Source organism: Emys orbicularis, chromosome 7, assembly GCF_028017835.1.
Source record: "Emys orbicularis isolate rEmyOrb1 chromosome 7, rEmyOrb1.hap1, whole genome shotgun sequence".
NCBI classification, from domain to species: Eukaryota; Metazoa; Chordata; order Testudines; family Emydidae; genus Emys; species Emys orbicularis.
In genome coordinates this window covers 22,299,905-22,316,702 of record NC_088689.1, presented here as the reverse complement: position 1 = coordinate 22,316,702, position 16,798 = coordinate 22,299,905, and the positions used below count along the sequence as shown (strand labels likewise).

At 39.4% G+C, this 16,798-nt stretch overlaps 1 protein-coding gene across 1 annotated transcript in view; it reads left to right on the top strand.

The window, feature by feature from the left end:
* The window catches only part of UROS (uroporphyrinogen III synthase), a 33,274-nt gene extending 20,398 nt beyond the window's left edge, over window positions 1-12,876 (top strand). Inside the window, exons 6-9 of the mRNA XM_065408582.1 lie at window positions 4,659-4,742; window positions 5,297-5,382; window positions 7,631-7,729; window positions 11,793-12,876. Coding sequence (XP_065264654.1) covers window positions 4,659-4,742; window positions 5,297-5,382; window positions 7,631-7,729; window positions 11,793-11,918 — 395 coding nt within the window. The 3' untranslated portion in view covers window positions 11,919-12,876. The remainder of the gene's footprint in view (window positions 1-4,658; window positions 4,743-5,296; window positions 5,383-7,630; window positions 7,730-11,792) is intronic.
* The last annotated feature ends 3,922 nt before the right edge of the window (window positions 12,877-16,798 follow it).

Here is a 16,798-nt window from a genome sequence, read left to right as displayed (position 1 = left end):
AGAATTGCTTTTTACAGGCCAGGGAGATGAAAGCTTTCTGCTCCAAACATTGGGGGGGGGGAGAAAACATTGGTTTAGGGACATAGGCAGTATCCATCAATAGAACAGAGAATGACCCAGACTTTGAAAAGTCATTTTATTTAACCAATAAAGTGAAAATGGTCCACCTTTGGGCAGCCAGATGCAGAAACACAGATGGTGATCAGTGCAGTTATTTTAGCTGTTAGGTGAATTACTGTAGCTGCTGTCTTAAATACGTTATTACTTGACCATACCTTATCATCCTGCTGACTACATGTATGTTTTAGCGAGGTGCTCAGATACTGTAGTGATGGGCATGGGGTCAGAACCTAGATAGATTATTTTTTGGCCATTGGACATAACATTTGTTATGGGTGGAGGGTTATTAGTACAGTCTTTTATGCACAACAGAGATTTATGTAGCCAAATGAAAAAGTAGGATTAGATCAGTCAAACTTTTATTTACAGAAAGGCTGCAACATTTTTTTTTTAAATTGCATAAGCAGGTTTTTAAATAAATTGAAACATCTTAATAATCAAGAAAGACAGCTGTTGACTTAAATGAAAAAAAATTCTGGAAATGAAAAATGAAGTAGTAATATTTTGGCCTATACAACACTGCACAAGGCATAAAAGAACAACCCATGGTCCCTGTCCTAAAGATCATGCAATACAGAAGGTTTTCTCTGAGATTATTTAAAAAAATGGTGGGTAACTGTAATTTTGGATTATAGGTTAGTATTTGTGGGTTTTGCAGAAAAGGTGCATTTTGAAGAGAATTTGATAGAAGAGAGGACAGATGTCTGTCTGGGCCATGTGATCTGAGAATGTGGGAAAAAACCATAGATTTAGGATAAATGCAAGAAGAAAAAAAAAGATGTGTAATACCAAGGATTACTTTCCAGTGACTGGAATTGTGACATTTTTAGGAAATCCAATAATAAGAAAAGACCTGGACTGCACTAAAGAAAAATGACCTTTAAGAGCTCTATTGATTGCTCCAAGACAGTGCTGTATTACAGAAAAGGAAGTCTTTATCTGACCCCAATAAATGACTGTACCATTGCAATGAGTACAACAGCAGCCCTGGAAAAAATAGAGGCTTGCCTACCCTGCGGGTTCAAAAGTGATGAAAAGGAGGGAGGGCAAACCAGCCCTTTGTTTTAAATTAAATCTAAAGAGATTTTTGGTTTGGCTGCTTCTTATTTTACTTTTAGGAGGATAACCTGCCCCCACTTGGGTGTGTGCATTAAAGACACAGCCCTCTCCCTAATAGACTTTGTCTCACTCCCCCCTCTGTAAGCCCCTTCTCTTCCTCCATGTTTGTTCTCTATGGGTTGGAGAGACAGTGGGTTGCTCTGCTGATACACTTATCCGAGCTCTTATTGTTGACTCTGCTTAGCCCAGCAGCTTCTTCCCTGTTCTCCACACACTCGGGCAGTGCCGAGCAAGGAGCTGGTACTGATAGAGGCAGCCAGCTAGGAAACAGTACCTTCTGGTGAGAGCTGGTGAACTACCTCCAGAACCAACAGCAGCCTCTGGAAGCCACCAGTCAGAAAGCAGGAACTGCACCTCTTACACCAATTTGGGAAAAATTCCTGGGCTGAGGGCAGCTTCTTGTTAGATCTCAAGCAACATTTTAGAATACTACAAAATTGCAGGAGTCTCAGTACATTTGCAAAAAATGCAATCCCGAATGTATCATAACAATACAGAAAATTTCAATCAGTGGGGACTCCTGTTGCTGATGTGAACATACCCAACCTGATAAATCTAAGTTTGGTTATAAATAGATGCAATCAATTTATCAAATCATTTATAACAACCTCTGAAGTAAGAGATAAATTATAATAATGTCCTGAATCAGTGTTTTCCATTATGCACTTATTAGTCAACCATTTCTTTTTGCTTATACATAAAATTACAAATAAGGAATTAAATGAGAAGACTAAATCTAGATAGACAAAAGGTTGTATGTCATTTATATTTGCTGTCAGCATGAAAAATACCCTGAAGGGGTTACATTTTTTTTGTTATTCACTTTCTATGTCTTTGGTGCTGATTTTGGCTTAGCTAATCAGGAGAATAGATCAAATGACTCCTTAATTAAATAGGTAGTTTCAGTCTGTTTTCAAGACAAATCTTTTTTGCTTTATTAGAATTTAATGTGTTTGTAGTGTTGATTATGTAAGTTAGAGGATGCTTCTGGAGCCAGTGCTTGTTATATTGTATATTGATACAGAGCTATCGAACTATTATTCTTTGCTTTGTAAACACAAGTCAAAAAGGATAAGTGTTACTTTCCAGATATCACGTTGGCATTTCAATTAACTAACATGAGTTTTGGTTGGGCTGATATTAATGTATTTTGCCTTTATCTCACAGAATACTCTTCTGCATTTTATCTCAATTTTTTGCTTCCTGTAATTTATTACTAACATGTCTCTGGGTCCTACTAAAACTTCAGTTTGCAATTAGGATATTCAGATCAATCTGTGTAGACTGCTAATAAGGTCCTTCAATTTGATTTTTACTATGGTGTCTGTTTTTTCCCCAGAGGCAACTCTGATGCTTAATGCTGAAAACCAAGAATCTCTTTTCAGTGCTTAAAATAAACAACCCAATCTGTGGTGTATTGTTCTGATAGACTCCCGAAAAAAATCTCTTTAAGGGCAAACTGAATTATTAATTAATAAGTTTTAAAGGACCCCATTTATTTAAAAAAGAGTGATATAGTTGTGCAGAATTTTGCCTCAGACCGTTGTGTGCATCAGTATATATTTTACACTAAGTATCCTATAAAAAAGCAAATGTGTGCACAGACTTTATTAGAATATGTCCACAGCTCAGATGTTGTTTCATGCTGAAAAAAACACAAGGAGTTTGTTGTTCCATTTAGGAAAAAGGGAAGATTGGTAATTTCCATAGTTTCATTTGCTTCTGACATGGACCCCCATTTCATTAAAATATTAATTCCCATGTTGGGATCTCTTTTCAGCGGTAAAAATAACAATTGCAAAAGCATTATTTAGAAATAGATACTACAGGAAGTTTGGTTAGAATATCAAGAATGATGTAGTATTTCAAGTTGTAATATGGTGGAGGGAGCTGTGTTACTTCTTTTGTTAAAAGCACTCAAAATGTTAACCAAACGCCTGCCAAACCACCGTCTCGTTTTAAATAGAAAGCAGTGATGGGCAGTAGCATAGAAAAAGACTGGGACGACTACCCATATACACCTGGCCTTCTGGCGCACCTTGAAATAAATAGTTATCCAGATTGTTGTTGTTTTTCTTTTTTCTCTCTCTCTCTCGTATTTATTTCCCCCCCCCCAGCATCTAGCTCAGTGAGGCCCTGATCCTGCTTGGGGCTTCTACACACTACCATTTTACAGATAAATATAATCATATCCCTTCTTCCTCTGTTATCTTTCACCCCTGTTTTCTAAGTACACAATCACTTGCAATAAAAAATAACAACAACAGTTTTCTGAAGCAGTGACCTAAATTATTAATTAAAAAAATCCCTAAAATCCAGCAAAAGATTGAAACACTCCCAAAATACAGTTAATGTTATCTCATTCCCATCCAGTGGGGGAGCTTCTATTCACAAACACTGCCGTCATTCTTGTTGGAATTACGGTCTTCACTTCCATGCCTACCATATCAGATAGGGTTTGTGGATACATAGATTCCAGTGATAGACCCCTTAAAAATGCCAACATAGAGATCTGAAATACCAGCTGATAGTGCCTTTTAAGAATATGTGTTTAGCCTTATAGCAGTATGGGTAAGGATCTTAGAGAGACTGTAGTCCAAATATATTATCTCCTTCTGAGCTGATGGCTCCATTTAACAGATCAGTCATGAAGAAGCCAGCATTAGAAACATACAAATCAAAGACTGTCCCCTTTCCCAAAATCAACCAGGAAAGAGCAGCCTTCCTGCTCTTTCAACTGATGTCAGCAAGCTCCTCCCAGCATAGCAGCAATTAGGGATGGGGGCCCTCCAACTCAAAGGGTAAGGATGGGTGGGAAGACTCCTTTGAGACCCCATGGTAATGGGAGTAGGAGTCTATCCTCCCCCACAAATAAGGAAATAAAGTTGCTAGAGGTAGCTTTGGAACACTTTTGCAAAGCATTCTGTCCCTTTCTTCAGTTGCCTGTTCTATCCTCTACGTAGCATGACCTATCCTGGAGTTATCCACGGCTCAGATGGCTACAGCTACGTTCTGTTGGATTAAGCCTTTGAATAGCAAATCAAGTGTGTGTCTGAAAACTGAGGAGTGACTGACGAGAAGGAGATAACTTACATTTTACTTGGTATTCTCTATTGAAAGGCAAAGGAAATAGAATATAGCAGTGCAATTTATCTTTTTGCCAGATCTTTTTAGCCAATGTATTCACACTATAGCAATGGAATCATTTTTAATTTACATGCTAAATAGCCTCTGCCTTCTGAATTGCAGACGTGGCTTGAGCTACAAATGTTTTCAATGATTTTAGTTTTGTACGCACCTCTGATGAAGCATACTGCATTTTCAGCATATATTCAAAATTTGGCACTTTTAAAGTGTCATTTGTGCCAACTGTTAAAAATGTAACCATGATTTAAATTTGCTAATGTGCTTGTTTACAGGGGAAACACCTAATTCATCACCTCTTCTTTTTCCTTGTGGATCTCTCAAAAGAGAAGTTCTTCCAACAATACTCAAAGAAAAAGGTGCTTGCAGCCTTTAGAGCTTTATTTTAATTTGTTAACTTATTGTGGAAACCCCCACCGTTCCTCAAAGTAATAGTAAAAGATTAAAGGCTTATTCTTCATTGTGAACCATCCATGGATTTGTGTATATTGGATTTGTACTGTCTGGAGATTAGAGGACAGGACTGAGAATCAGGAGATCTCAGTGCTTCTACTATTGAGTCCATCTCTGACATTGGGAAGCTAACTTGATCCTTCTCTTTAGCTCAGTTCCCCATTAGTAAAATGGCAATTACTATATTTATTTTATTCACAGTGATGTTGCAAGGCTTAAATAGTGTTTGTAAAGTGCTTTGACATCCTCAGATTAAAAATGCTCTAGACATGTAAAGAACTGTAATTGCATCTTGTAACACGAACTGCCCAGGAATCTTTTAAAAGAAATATTCCTACATCTTAGGCTTTAAAGTAGTATATTTTAATGCAATCAATATTATAGTAGTGTTGTATTGGAATAATGGGAGCTATTAAAATTCTGTTTAGTTGCTGGTGTATTTTCTCTCTTTTAATTACAGGAATTTCCCTGGAAAGCCTTACTGTTTATCAAACTGCTCAACATCCCAGTCTCCAAGAATCCTTGAAGAATTATTTCTCACAACAGGTATTTCAGAGTCAATGGTCACCAGTGTAAATGTAAAGCTTTCTGACATATATGTGAAACCTTATGAAAGGTTTTCCCCTCAGTTATCTGTACAAGGTATTATTGTGAGAAGAATCCCTTGCCTATAGCTTTAATCTTTTGAATATAGTGAATCAGTCCTTAAAATTGGGGAAAGTACACAGAAAATTTCAGTAAATACAATGGCACTTAAATACTATGGTAACAGACATTATAGAAAGTCCTAAAATATATAGATAATAATACCTCTATGGGAGGGGGGGGGAAAAACCTTCTTTGATGGTAGACCTTTCAAATTTTTGCCCAGTTTCCAAGCTATATTTTTTATCAGGATTACTGGAAAAAACTATTTTATAAACAATTACATATTCACCTTGTTCTTTTTGATCTGCTTAATAAAACTGAAATTTTGAAAAAGTCTGGTTTTAGAACATGTCACATCAGAGACAAAATTACTAAGGGTATTTAATGATTTACTTACTTATGGCCATAGATGTAGGATCTCTGTCACCGTGTCTCTGAATGTGTTTGCCACAACTTTATGAATCTGAATCCAGCACTAATTATCAGCTCTCCATGGCTGCTGAGCCATGTTCATACGCTGATTATTCTATTTGAGAATGTGTTACTGATTCCATTTTAAGTGTAAAAATTTTGGATGATACACCATCCTCACATAGATCTGTTTCTTAAAATCCACACTGAAGCTTCTTTTTGCCATCTAATAAAGGTGATTAGGTTGAGATCAGTGGATAGCAAAATAGATTTGGAGCCACTGATACACACTTTTGTTTTCTCAAGATTACATTACTGGAATGTTTTTATTTGCAGGAACCTGCATTATAGCTATGATTCAGCGTATTCTGAATGCAGCCTTGCATCCTTACAGACACTCGCTTGCCTGAGCATGTTATTTGCATTGACTTCCTGTTAAATTACATATTGATTTTGAAGTTCTTCTTACATTCAAAGTCCTGAATGGCTGTGGTCCTACCAGCCTTTCTGTTATGTTGTGCTATCTATATGTTCCAGATGAATATTAAAGTCAAAATTATGAAATCATATGGTTTCTACAGGTCATAAACGTGAGTAAGTAGCAGCCAGGACATCTTGTAATTTTATATCCTTGTTATGGAATTCATTACCTGTTGCAATTAGAGATGTTCATTCTTGTCATTCAAGGCGAAGCTAATACAATGTTTATTATAAGCTTCTAGCTCTTAACTTTTGATATTTCTGTTGTGGTTAAATGTGCAGTGCCCTGCATAAATATAAGGCGGTGGTTGTGGGAATCTATCCCAAAGTGTGACTCTCTGCCTCTTAGTGGAGTTCACAACCCTGAGTTAGGCATCCAGGCTCCCTATGCAATACATGGAGAGAGTTAGGTGCCTAATAAGGAATTCACTGAAGCCAGCATGCTGAATGGGGAGTCGCCTAAGCTAGTAAGTAAGAAATGCTGAGGAGAGGGGTGTGGCCTAAGCCCCATCCCTCAAAGGGAGTTAGGTGTCTATCTCCACTTGGGATACAGAGCCATGAACCTTCTCCTGGAGTTAGGCACTTAAGCCAAGTCAGCCCTTCTGCATGAAAAACAGAGGAGGTGGTAGTCTCCTTATAGCAGTAGCCCAGTGGTCACATCTTCCAGGAGAGTGCCCTAACCACTGGGCTATAGATATTCTGGGGTGGGTCTCTCTCAATCTCTCCTGTTGAAGCTATTCCAGTTTGTTGGGCGTGAGAGTTTGGGGTGAACAGGGAGAACATGTAGGGTGGGAGGCATCAAGAATATGTCCAGAACGGACGTGTGTTTGTGAAGGGAGTTAGGAGAATAGTGTATGGAAGTTTCCTGTTTAACGGGAGTAAGTGAATCTAAAGGGTTCCCCATCTGGGTCATTAATAAAGAAGGAGACATCTTGATCCCCATATTGTTATCATCAAAGAGCTCACAATCGTCACATGACGGAAAATGGCTGGTTAAAAAACAAAACAAAACACTTGAATTTCAATTGGTCCATTGTATAGTGTAGTCTTGGCAGACTATCAGAATCAGGCCAGGCCCCACAGACTGTCCTCAGTAAATCTCTCCTGTTGGCTGACTTCAACACTTCTCCACTGACAGCATGGTGCCAACACAGAGACACTGATGAAGAGATTGATAGGAAAACATGTTGTGATATGCAGCTAGAGTCAAGAGAAACATGTTTCAACCTGCTGTTCCTTCTTTACTTTTATACAGGGTATTCCAGCAAGCATCACGTTCTTCAGTCCGTCTGGTGTCAGATTTTGTCTCCAGCACATTCAGAAGTTTTCTGGTGATCTTATTAATGAAATTAAGGTAAAGTATCCAATAAGTGTTAAAACATAGCAGGGAGGCATGTGGTCTAGTGGTTAGATCAAGGGATTGGGACTCAGGAGAGGTAAATTCTATTCCTTACTACCACTCTGTTACTCTGGGACCTTGGACGAGTCACCAGGCTCTTCTGCCTATGTTTACTTGTCTATAAAATACAGATTATAATGTTTACTGGCCATTAGAAAGGGCTTTAAGATCATCAGTTGAAAGTGGCTAATTAGTGCAAAGTGCTTCTTTTTAAAAAAAAATATCTTAGATTATTAGTTAAAATGAGTTGTCTACCTCTTTCGTTAGTAAATCCCCTGTTGAAATCTGTGTATTTAAAGGTATTAGAAATGAATAATTCACTAATAGATTTTTAAACTTTGACCTCTTCAGTTTGAAAATTCCTTCTACCATGTGACTTTAAGTGGATGATAATGAATTATTAAGGCTTTTTTGTCTTCTTCTTTTTTTTTAAATTAAAAGTTCTACAATCACATTTCCTTTATGCATTTAAGATCATCACACAAATTAAACCAATATGCTGTACGACATAGGTCCCTTCTTAGAATATAAATTACATAAGGTTGGTACCTTCAGAAAATAACGGAAATGGTGGCAAGCTGCACCTATTATGGAGAGGGTCCTCCATCATGGGGATAAGGAGAAATGAGGTGCAACTTATTACAAAGATAAAGCTACTTCTGTTTGACTCTCTCTAATATGAATTTGAGCTGCCTCTTTGTGGTAATCTATTTTCAAATGAATCATTTCTTCTCATTCAGGATGATAATTGACAAACAAGGACACATACTTTTCTGGCCCACTTTCTGACCTAAGGTGAAAGATATACTTGAGCTGAAGGGAAATTTCTCTTCAGTTCCCCACATTCTCATATAGTTTTTCCTCTTGTGGCACAAGAAATGTCTTCCTATAGGAGTTTACATTCACACTAGAGATGAGCTGTAAAGTTCAGATCAGGATATAAACTTTTCCAAAATGTACGGGATTTGAATCAGCTCATTATTCAAACAGGACCAGCTATAGAGGTTGGATCTGGAGCCATAGTTTACCAAAAATGAGGGCTGTTTGGATTACTCTCTAGTTTAGACCTTTTATAACTAAAGAAATAAATCTACTTGACCATATTGAAAGACTTTGGCTTTTTATACACATGCCTAAGTCCTGATTTTGGACACCTATAATTTTTATGATCCAAAAGATAAACTAGTATCTTCGAAGCCCAAAGCTCCAGGCTGAGGACTGTGGTTGACAGCGCCACCCCACAAGCACAAGGGAACTGTCCACTGCAAGGGTAAAGCTCATCTGTATAAGAGACCGAACTTTCTCAGCATCCAGTCCAAGACTGTGGAACAAACTAAAAACTATCTCAAACATCATCACTTTCTGTTCCAAGGCGCACTGATTTGACCTTTCCAGAACAAGCACCCAGAGCACATTAGCCATAAAAAAGTAAATATAAACATTTTTTTAAAGAAAAAATCCTCACAAAAGGGCAAGGGTGAGGGGAAGAGAGAATTACGTGACAAATACCAGTCACATCATGTAAAGCACTTATGGAAGGTGCTCAGATACTATAATAATGAGGATGGTGTAAGAACCTGAAAAGAACAGATAGCATAGTGCATATAATTTTAAAATATGAAAAGAAGGCCCTGTTATGGGGTGCACTCACCTCTTGTGAGCATCCCCCGTTGGCCAAGTGCATGTGCCTGCACTTTCTCTGTAGTGTGTCTTTAGTGACTCAGCACTCCAGCTGAGTTACACACAGTCTGTTTGTTGAAAGCAAAGCAAACCCCTTCTGGGGTACAAGTCCAACAGGGGTCTCTCTCAGTGCCTCTAACATCTCCACAAGTTGTCCCTGCTCCAGGATAGAGCAGTGCCCCAGGGTTCCCTCCCTGGTGAAAAAGTCTTCGCTCTCTTAGGACCTTTCTGGCTGTAGCTCTCCAGCTGAGCCACTGCAGTTCAGTTCCCCCAAGGACCCTGGGGGGGATAGCAGCTGTCCGCTGTGTCCCTGCTGCTCTAATTCCCTGGGCCACTTCCCCATGGCCCTGCGCCGTCTTCACCCTTACCTCAGGGCCTTGTCCTGATGGAGTCTCCACAACCAGCTCAGGGCTCCTTCTCGCTTTCCGCAGCTTCTGGCAGCGCTGCCTCATCCGAGGTCCTGCAGGTCCCTCAGCCAGCCACACACCATCCATGCTCCCACCTCTAGCAAGGAACTGGAACTTACTCTGGCCCTGCAGCTCTTCTTATGTTGACCTGCTGGGCCCTGATTGGCTGTGTCCCACACAGCCACGCTAGGCAGCTCAGAGGACCCTCTCCACTGCCCTTTCCTGGGGCAGTGTGTGTCAGGGCCACGAGGCCTCCAGCAGGAGGCCTCAGAGGGTCCGATATACCCCGTCACAGGCCCCAACAGATCTCTACTGTTACCACGCTTGCAGTGCAGACTAACAAAATCATACCATGTGAAACTTGACAATGAAAATTAAGTTGTTTGCTGTATTGTTTTTCATCTTCAGGGAGACAAACCTTTGTACACTCTTTCATGGTGTTATGTGGTGGTATTTGCATATAGCAGAGAGTAAGAGGGATAGGAATTCATAATATTTATGTAGGCTAAAAGAATCAGTAGGCTGTATCCAGAAGCAGCTTGTGGGGTGAGTTCAACAGCAGGGAAGTATGCACTGGATCATCATTTTTATGTATCACAGCAGTTGCTGGGAATTACTACAGAGTTTCCAGGGAATATGGAAATAAATCATCCACCAATAAAAAGATGAAATTATGAATTTAAAAAGCAATTGAAGGGAAAACCAGGGTGAAGTAAACAATTCTTTCAGCATCTCATGTACTTTATAGTTGTGAATATATCAACGTATTTCTTATTGTGGCATGAAGAAGACGAGAGATAAATTAGATCAACTCTAGGTGCTACTGGACTTGGAGTTAGAAACTACAAAATTACTAACAGGGTTTCTGGGCTTTAAATCTAAGGAAGTCCAAATACTCTTACATATAATCTTAAACTCTGTGCTCCCTGTTGAAATTTTAAATTTTTCTTTGCATTCAGTAAAAATTCTACTAAAGCTGGTGCTGGCAGTTTCTGATCATGTACCTTAGGGACTTGGTGAATGACTGACTTGATGATTCCAGTACAGGTAGAGTAACTTGAACTTGCTCAGAAGGGCCACATCACTTTCTCTCTAGCAAAGTTTACAGCATTCTGGAATGTATATACATGGTGAGTTACTCAGCATATAGTAGGATTCTCCTCATGGGAGTGTGTGGGACAAACACAAAGTTTTAAAGGATTCAGAAGCAGCAATCTGTGCACATTGCATCCCTGTATAACTACCCGACATTACTACAATCAGCCTTGTCCTTCTTCCCTCTTATTGACTGATACTGACTTGTTGCATCTTACTGGTAAGCCAAGCACCTGCAACAGGATCGCCTAACATGAATGAGCAAAAATAACAGGAGTACTTGTGGCACCTTAGAGACTAACAAATTTATTAGAGCATAAGCTTTTGTGGGCTACAACCCACTTCTTCGGATGCATAACATGAATGAGGGTGTTGTAGCCTTTGCAGAGACATTTCTCCTCAGAAGGAGGGTTATTGTTTTTTCTGACTTCCCCAATCCATTTCCTCCTTTGGCTAGGATTTGATTTTCTCATGATTATTATAAGCCAAGAATAAGTGCCTGCTTGAATTGGCACTGACAAGGCTGACGCATGTTAGAATCTATCTTCCTTGAGTATGAAAACAATAGGATTTTTAAGGTGTTTGGACCAGTGAACTAAGCCATAAGCTTTACTTAGTCATTACAAAGCAGCTAAATTTGATGTATTATTTTAATATAGAAAATCCTCAGCCCCAAACAACTTTTACACTTAAGTATTCAAGTTGGACATGTTCATTAAGTTTGATTAGAGGCAGGACAGAATGATAGAAGACACTGAGATAATGTAGCAAGAGCTGATGCTAACACCACATCTGATTCTATTATATACGAGTATAAATGTTATTTGTCATTTCAGTTTGCTGCTATAGGTCCAACGACAGCTGAAGCAATGGAAGCTGAAGGAATCCCAGTGAGCTGCACCGCAGAGAACCCTTCTCCCCAAGACCTTGCTGCTGGTATCAAAAAAGCCCTTCACCTGTAGAATTGCTGTTTACCTGAGTAGAAGCACCACACATGTTGCTGTAATAGTCCTCTAGAAATTTAAGACAATTCATCAGTGTTTAACAGGGATATTAACATTCATTTGGATTTTTTTTTTAAAAGCCATGCTCTCTGCCTTATCATTCAATCCGTCCTTGACCATCCATCTTCTAACAGCACTGTGTGGTGGGAGTGGAAAAGCTAGATTGACCAGTCAAGATCAAATATATGGCTAATTTTGATGACCCACTGTAATAATGGTCATTAAGAGAAGACCGTGATTTTCACCATATGTTAGCCAGCAGAAGTCCAAAACATAAAAAGTCAGTAACTAATACCAACCACCATGTTAAAGGAATCAGATTATTAAACAAGTATTTGGGTAGTGTTATATCTGCTATTTTTCATATTCCAGATATACTTTACATTATGGCATAATACCTTTCAAAAATATGGTTCAGAGTGACTTGGAATAAGTGAAATTGTTTCATTCAGTCAGTGGTCAGGTTTGTCTTGGACACTTTTGTATTCTATATTGCCCCTTTCTTGAATACTCAAAAACTGCTGCATCTAAAACTTCATGGGTCAATTTCCACCCTCATACGTGCACTCCCATTGGAAATAATGAGAGCTGCACGTCAGTATCTGAAAGCAGAATTTGGCCACATATGTAGCATGAAACAAGTTAGTTTTTTTCCCTTTAATTTCAACCCATGGCTGGAGTATGGATAATTTGGTATGGTAGTTCCTTAAAAGTCAGTTGGTTACAAATTGCGAAAGGCTAGTGTTGGACTTGCGTGCGCGCGCACAGACACACACACAGAAAACCACAGTGGGTAGCTGATAGCATATAAAACAGGGTTTTACTCTTTGGCTTCAATGTCATATTGTTTGTGAGCACATTTTGGGGTTTAAAACAGATCGTGGTAAATAATTATAATTACAATAAAAAAAATCTGTTGTGAAAGTTGCTTTGCAATTCTGTTCCCTATTTACCTCAATAAGCATAATTATTTACTTAGATAATGGTTGTAGAGCATGGTAGTAAAATATTATGAAGTATTTATATAAATATTGCAAAAATTGTAGCAGTCATGGAGCTAAAAGTAGATCAATCTGCGCTACTATATACACTTTTCATGCTGTACCTTTCGACTCATATGTCCCCAGCTCTAATTCTTTTGGTTTCTGTCCTTCAAAGAAAGGAGGTTTATTTGTAATAAGAAATACTAGTTTATTAGTGTTAATGAAGAAGCATTATAAAGATACTCCTGTGGTTACATAGTTGTCAATGTTAGATAGGGTTTATAGTTTGTTTCTCTGGGGCAGGAGAAAAATAATAATTTAGCACTATGGGTACTTTCAGCTGATGTTAACATACATTCTTTTTCAAAGAAAATTTAAATCAAGATGTGCCCAATTATAATCCTCATGATTAAGATTTAAGTAATTAATCTTTAATGCTGGTAAGGGGCCATGACATCACAGCACAACACATAAATGTCTCATTTGCTGCAAGTTTCTATTGGTTTAATTCAAAGTTTCTGAACTGAATGAAGTTATTTAAACAAGAAATTCCTTACCCAAAATAGTAGTTAAAAGTCAGATTCCAATTCTGATCTACAATTCACATGGGTCAATGGAAGTTGTACATATGTATGTCAGTATGACTCAGCCCAGTAAACATATGAGGTCCATAGTGGCTCGATTCCTTAGGCTGAATAGAATTGCAGAAGTGTAACAGCTGTGGGAATTACTTTGTATCAGTTTTTGCCTAAGGGTATTGAAAGCCCTCACAACATGCAATCTTTAATTACTCTTCTCAACAATAGTGGTCAACACTGGTCATCATAAAAATCTACTAAAACTCTCTGGTGTTGCTGTGCTCACTGGATGTAGCTGCAAGACTGTGTATAGACAAGTCCCAAAGGAAAAGTGGAAGAGAATGATTAGAAAACATTGTTGACCTTCTCTGTCACAATTTTCTTTAGCATGATTGAGTGTACACTAAGCCAAATTGTATAGCATTCAGATTCAACTATGTAATATCATTATGTCGTAGAAAATAGCAGTTCAGCTCGTTCCTTCTTTCCGAAATAAACCTACAGCTGGTTGAGGATTTGGAAATCTGCTCAGGTTCCCTGCAATATACCACTCGGAAAGCTTTAAACTTTCAGCACATTCATAGTCTGAAATATGTCAGACATCTGAAAGCAGATTTATATGAAACTTACTGTTCAAGGACGGGAAAGGCAGAAAAATCGACTGGGAACAGAGATGAGCATAAGTTTCTCTGATGGTTGCATTTACTCCCTCGACAGCATTAGTATAAGATGAATTCAATTATTTGCCTGTTACTAAATTTAGACCCCTCTTTTAAACTATCTGTCTTTCTGGCAGACACCAACGTCTATAATCCAATCTGAGTAACAGATATTTAGTGCACAGGATGGTTTAAAAAAAGTGGGGGAAGTATAGTCCAGAAACATCATCCATTGCTTGCTGATAAACAGGAAATATTGACTGAATCACTGAAAGTTGCATCCTGTATACTGCAGTTATTAATGCTACTGCGTGATGTGTATTGCAGGATACCTTTTAAAGACAATGAATAAAACCGAAACAGGTTCTGTTCTTGAGGATCTTACACTCTAAAGACAACAAGCACTTAATAATTTACCAAATAGCCCTTTTATTGTCTACTGGCAAATAACTTAGGACTCAATTACACCCTTCTGCAAGAAAACCCAGGGATGTAAACACTACCAGATTCTCCTCAAGAAAGTTTGTCCCCAGGCATTCTGTTAGGGGGTTTGCTCTCCCCATTGTTCAAGCCCTAGGGTTGGCCTCCAACCCCTGTGGATCGCAGGAAATCAGCAGGAGGGCAGGGGTCATCAGAATGGAGACCCTGCACCTTGTACGAGTTATGTAGCCATGGCATCACTTATCAGGGCTGCTGCAATCAGCAGCTGCCCTGAGGTCCCCAACATTGGAGTGGGGCACCATGGAAAGATAGCAGTCAGGGGCTAAATTATCTTGCTCCCTGCAGGGCCAGTGGGGAATGATGCACTCTCCTCCTAGTTTCTGGGCTTCCTTAACACGGTTGTAACGTGTTTGTAGTGTAGTGACAATGTTGCCTAAAACAAAGGAACCAGGTAGTCTGGATCTTCATCAAGGGCTTGTTTGAGCATGTCACTGGTCAGCACACTTCAGCTTTTGCTGAAAAGTATTTTGCAAATCCTTATTTGAAGGCCTGTTTGCGGGCGCATGGTCTGACAGGGTCTATGTTGCAAGTCAATAATATGGCACTAGCAAGGCACACTCAGATGTGCATGAAGCACATGGATCATCTTGTCTCCACTAAGGGAAGAAGTACTGCAGCAGATGGATTGGCCTCCCTTCCAGCAGACTCTGCTGGCTTACAAGTCCCAGCTATGGGTACTCTAATAAACTGTTCCTCAGCTGAGATCTCAGCGATGGAGATTTCTACTGTTATTGAACCCTATTCTGCCCAGGTAAGAGGAAATCACACCTTTTTGTCTTCATAAAACCTCCCACCATTCTATAAGATGAAGCACTTCAGATGATATATTTTTTAACTTTCTTGTTTATTCAAAGGGATCAATCCAGCCAAACTTGCCTTCTCAACTTCTGGGGCACAGAAGCACCTCACACCACCTCCTGTCTTCCTGTCATAACTATAAAAGGAAGGGTAACAGCTCTCTGTGTACAGTACTAAAATCCCTCCTGGTCAGAGACTCCAAAATCCTTTTACCTGTAAAGGGTTAAGAAGCTCGGGTAACCTGGCTGACACCTGACCCAGAGGACCAATGAGGGGACAAGATACTTTCAAATCTTGGGGGGGGGAAAGGCTTTTGTGTGTGTCCTTTGTTTAAGGGGTTGTTCGCTCTTGGGACTGAGAGGGACCAGACATCAATCCAGGTTCTCCCCATCTTTCTAAACAAGTCTCTCTTATTTCAAAATTGTAAGTAAAAGCCAGGCAAGGCGTCTTAGATTTACTTTGTTTTCTCAACTTGTAAATGTACCTTTTACCAGAGTGCTTATCTTGTTTGCTATACTTTGAACCTAAGACAGAGGGGATTCCTCTGAGCTCTTTAAGTTTGATTACCCTGTAACGTTATTTTCCATACTGATTTTGCAGAGATGATTTTTACCTTTTGCTTTAATTAAAAGCCTTCTTTTTAAGAACCTGATTGATTTCTCCTTGTTTTAAGATCCAAAGGGGGTTTGGATCTGTATTCACCAGGAGTTGGTGAAAGGAAGGAGGGGGGAAGGGTCAATTTCTCCTTGTTTAAGATCCAAGCAGTTTGGATCTGTATTCACCAGGGAATTGGTGAAAGGTTTCTCAAGGCTTCCCAGGGAGGGAATTCTTAAGATGGTGGCAGCGGACCAGAGCTAAGCTGGTAGATAAGCTTAGCAGTTTTCATGCAGGCCCCTACATTTGTACCCTAAAGTTCAAAGTGGGGATACAGCCTTGACACTTCCACAGCCACGAAAGCTAATCCAAGGGTGAATTCAGTCTCCCAGTTGATGCCATGCCACTGTCTTCCCCAGAACTCTCACTGAAGTACCAAACTTGACAAGTGTGCTCTTGGGTGTGAAATTAAGTGACAGGAATCCCTCTAAGGTAGAGGCTGGTGCTTCTCAGACTGGTAGCATTCCTATATTGGGGATAAGGTTCTGGGCTATTACTAATTAACAACAATGGAGCATTTACTGAGATATTTGGAACTGCTGAGGCCATATGCTCCCAAATCATGGCTCTGTGTGGGATGGAAGATGGAGAGGTCATTTACTAGCTGCCTTTCCATGCAACTCTGCTACACCGTCTCTTCACCCCAGACTTTGCTGGGTCTACTT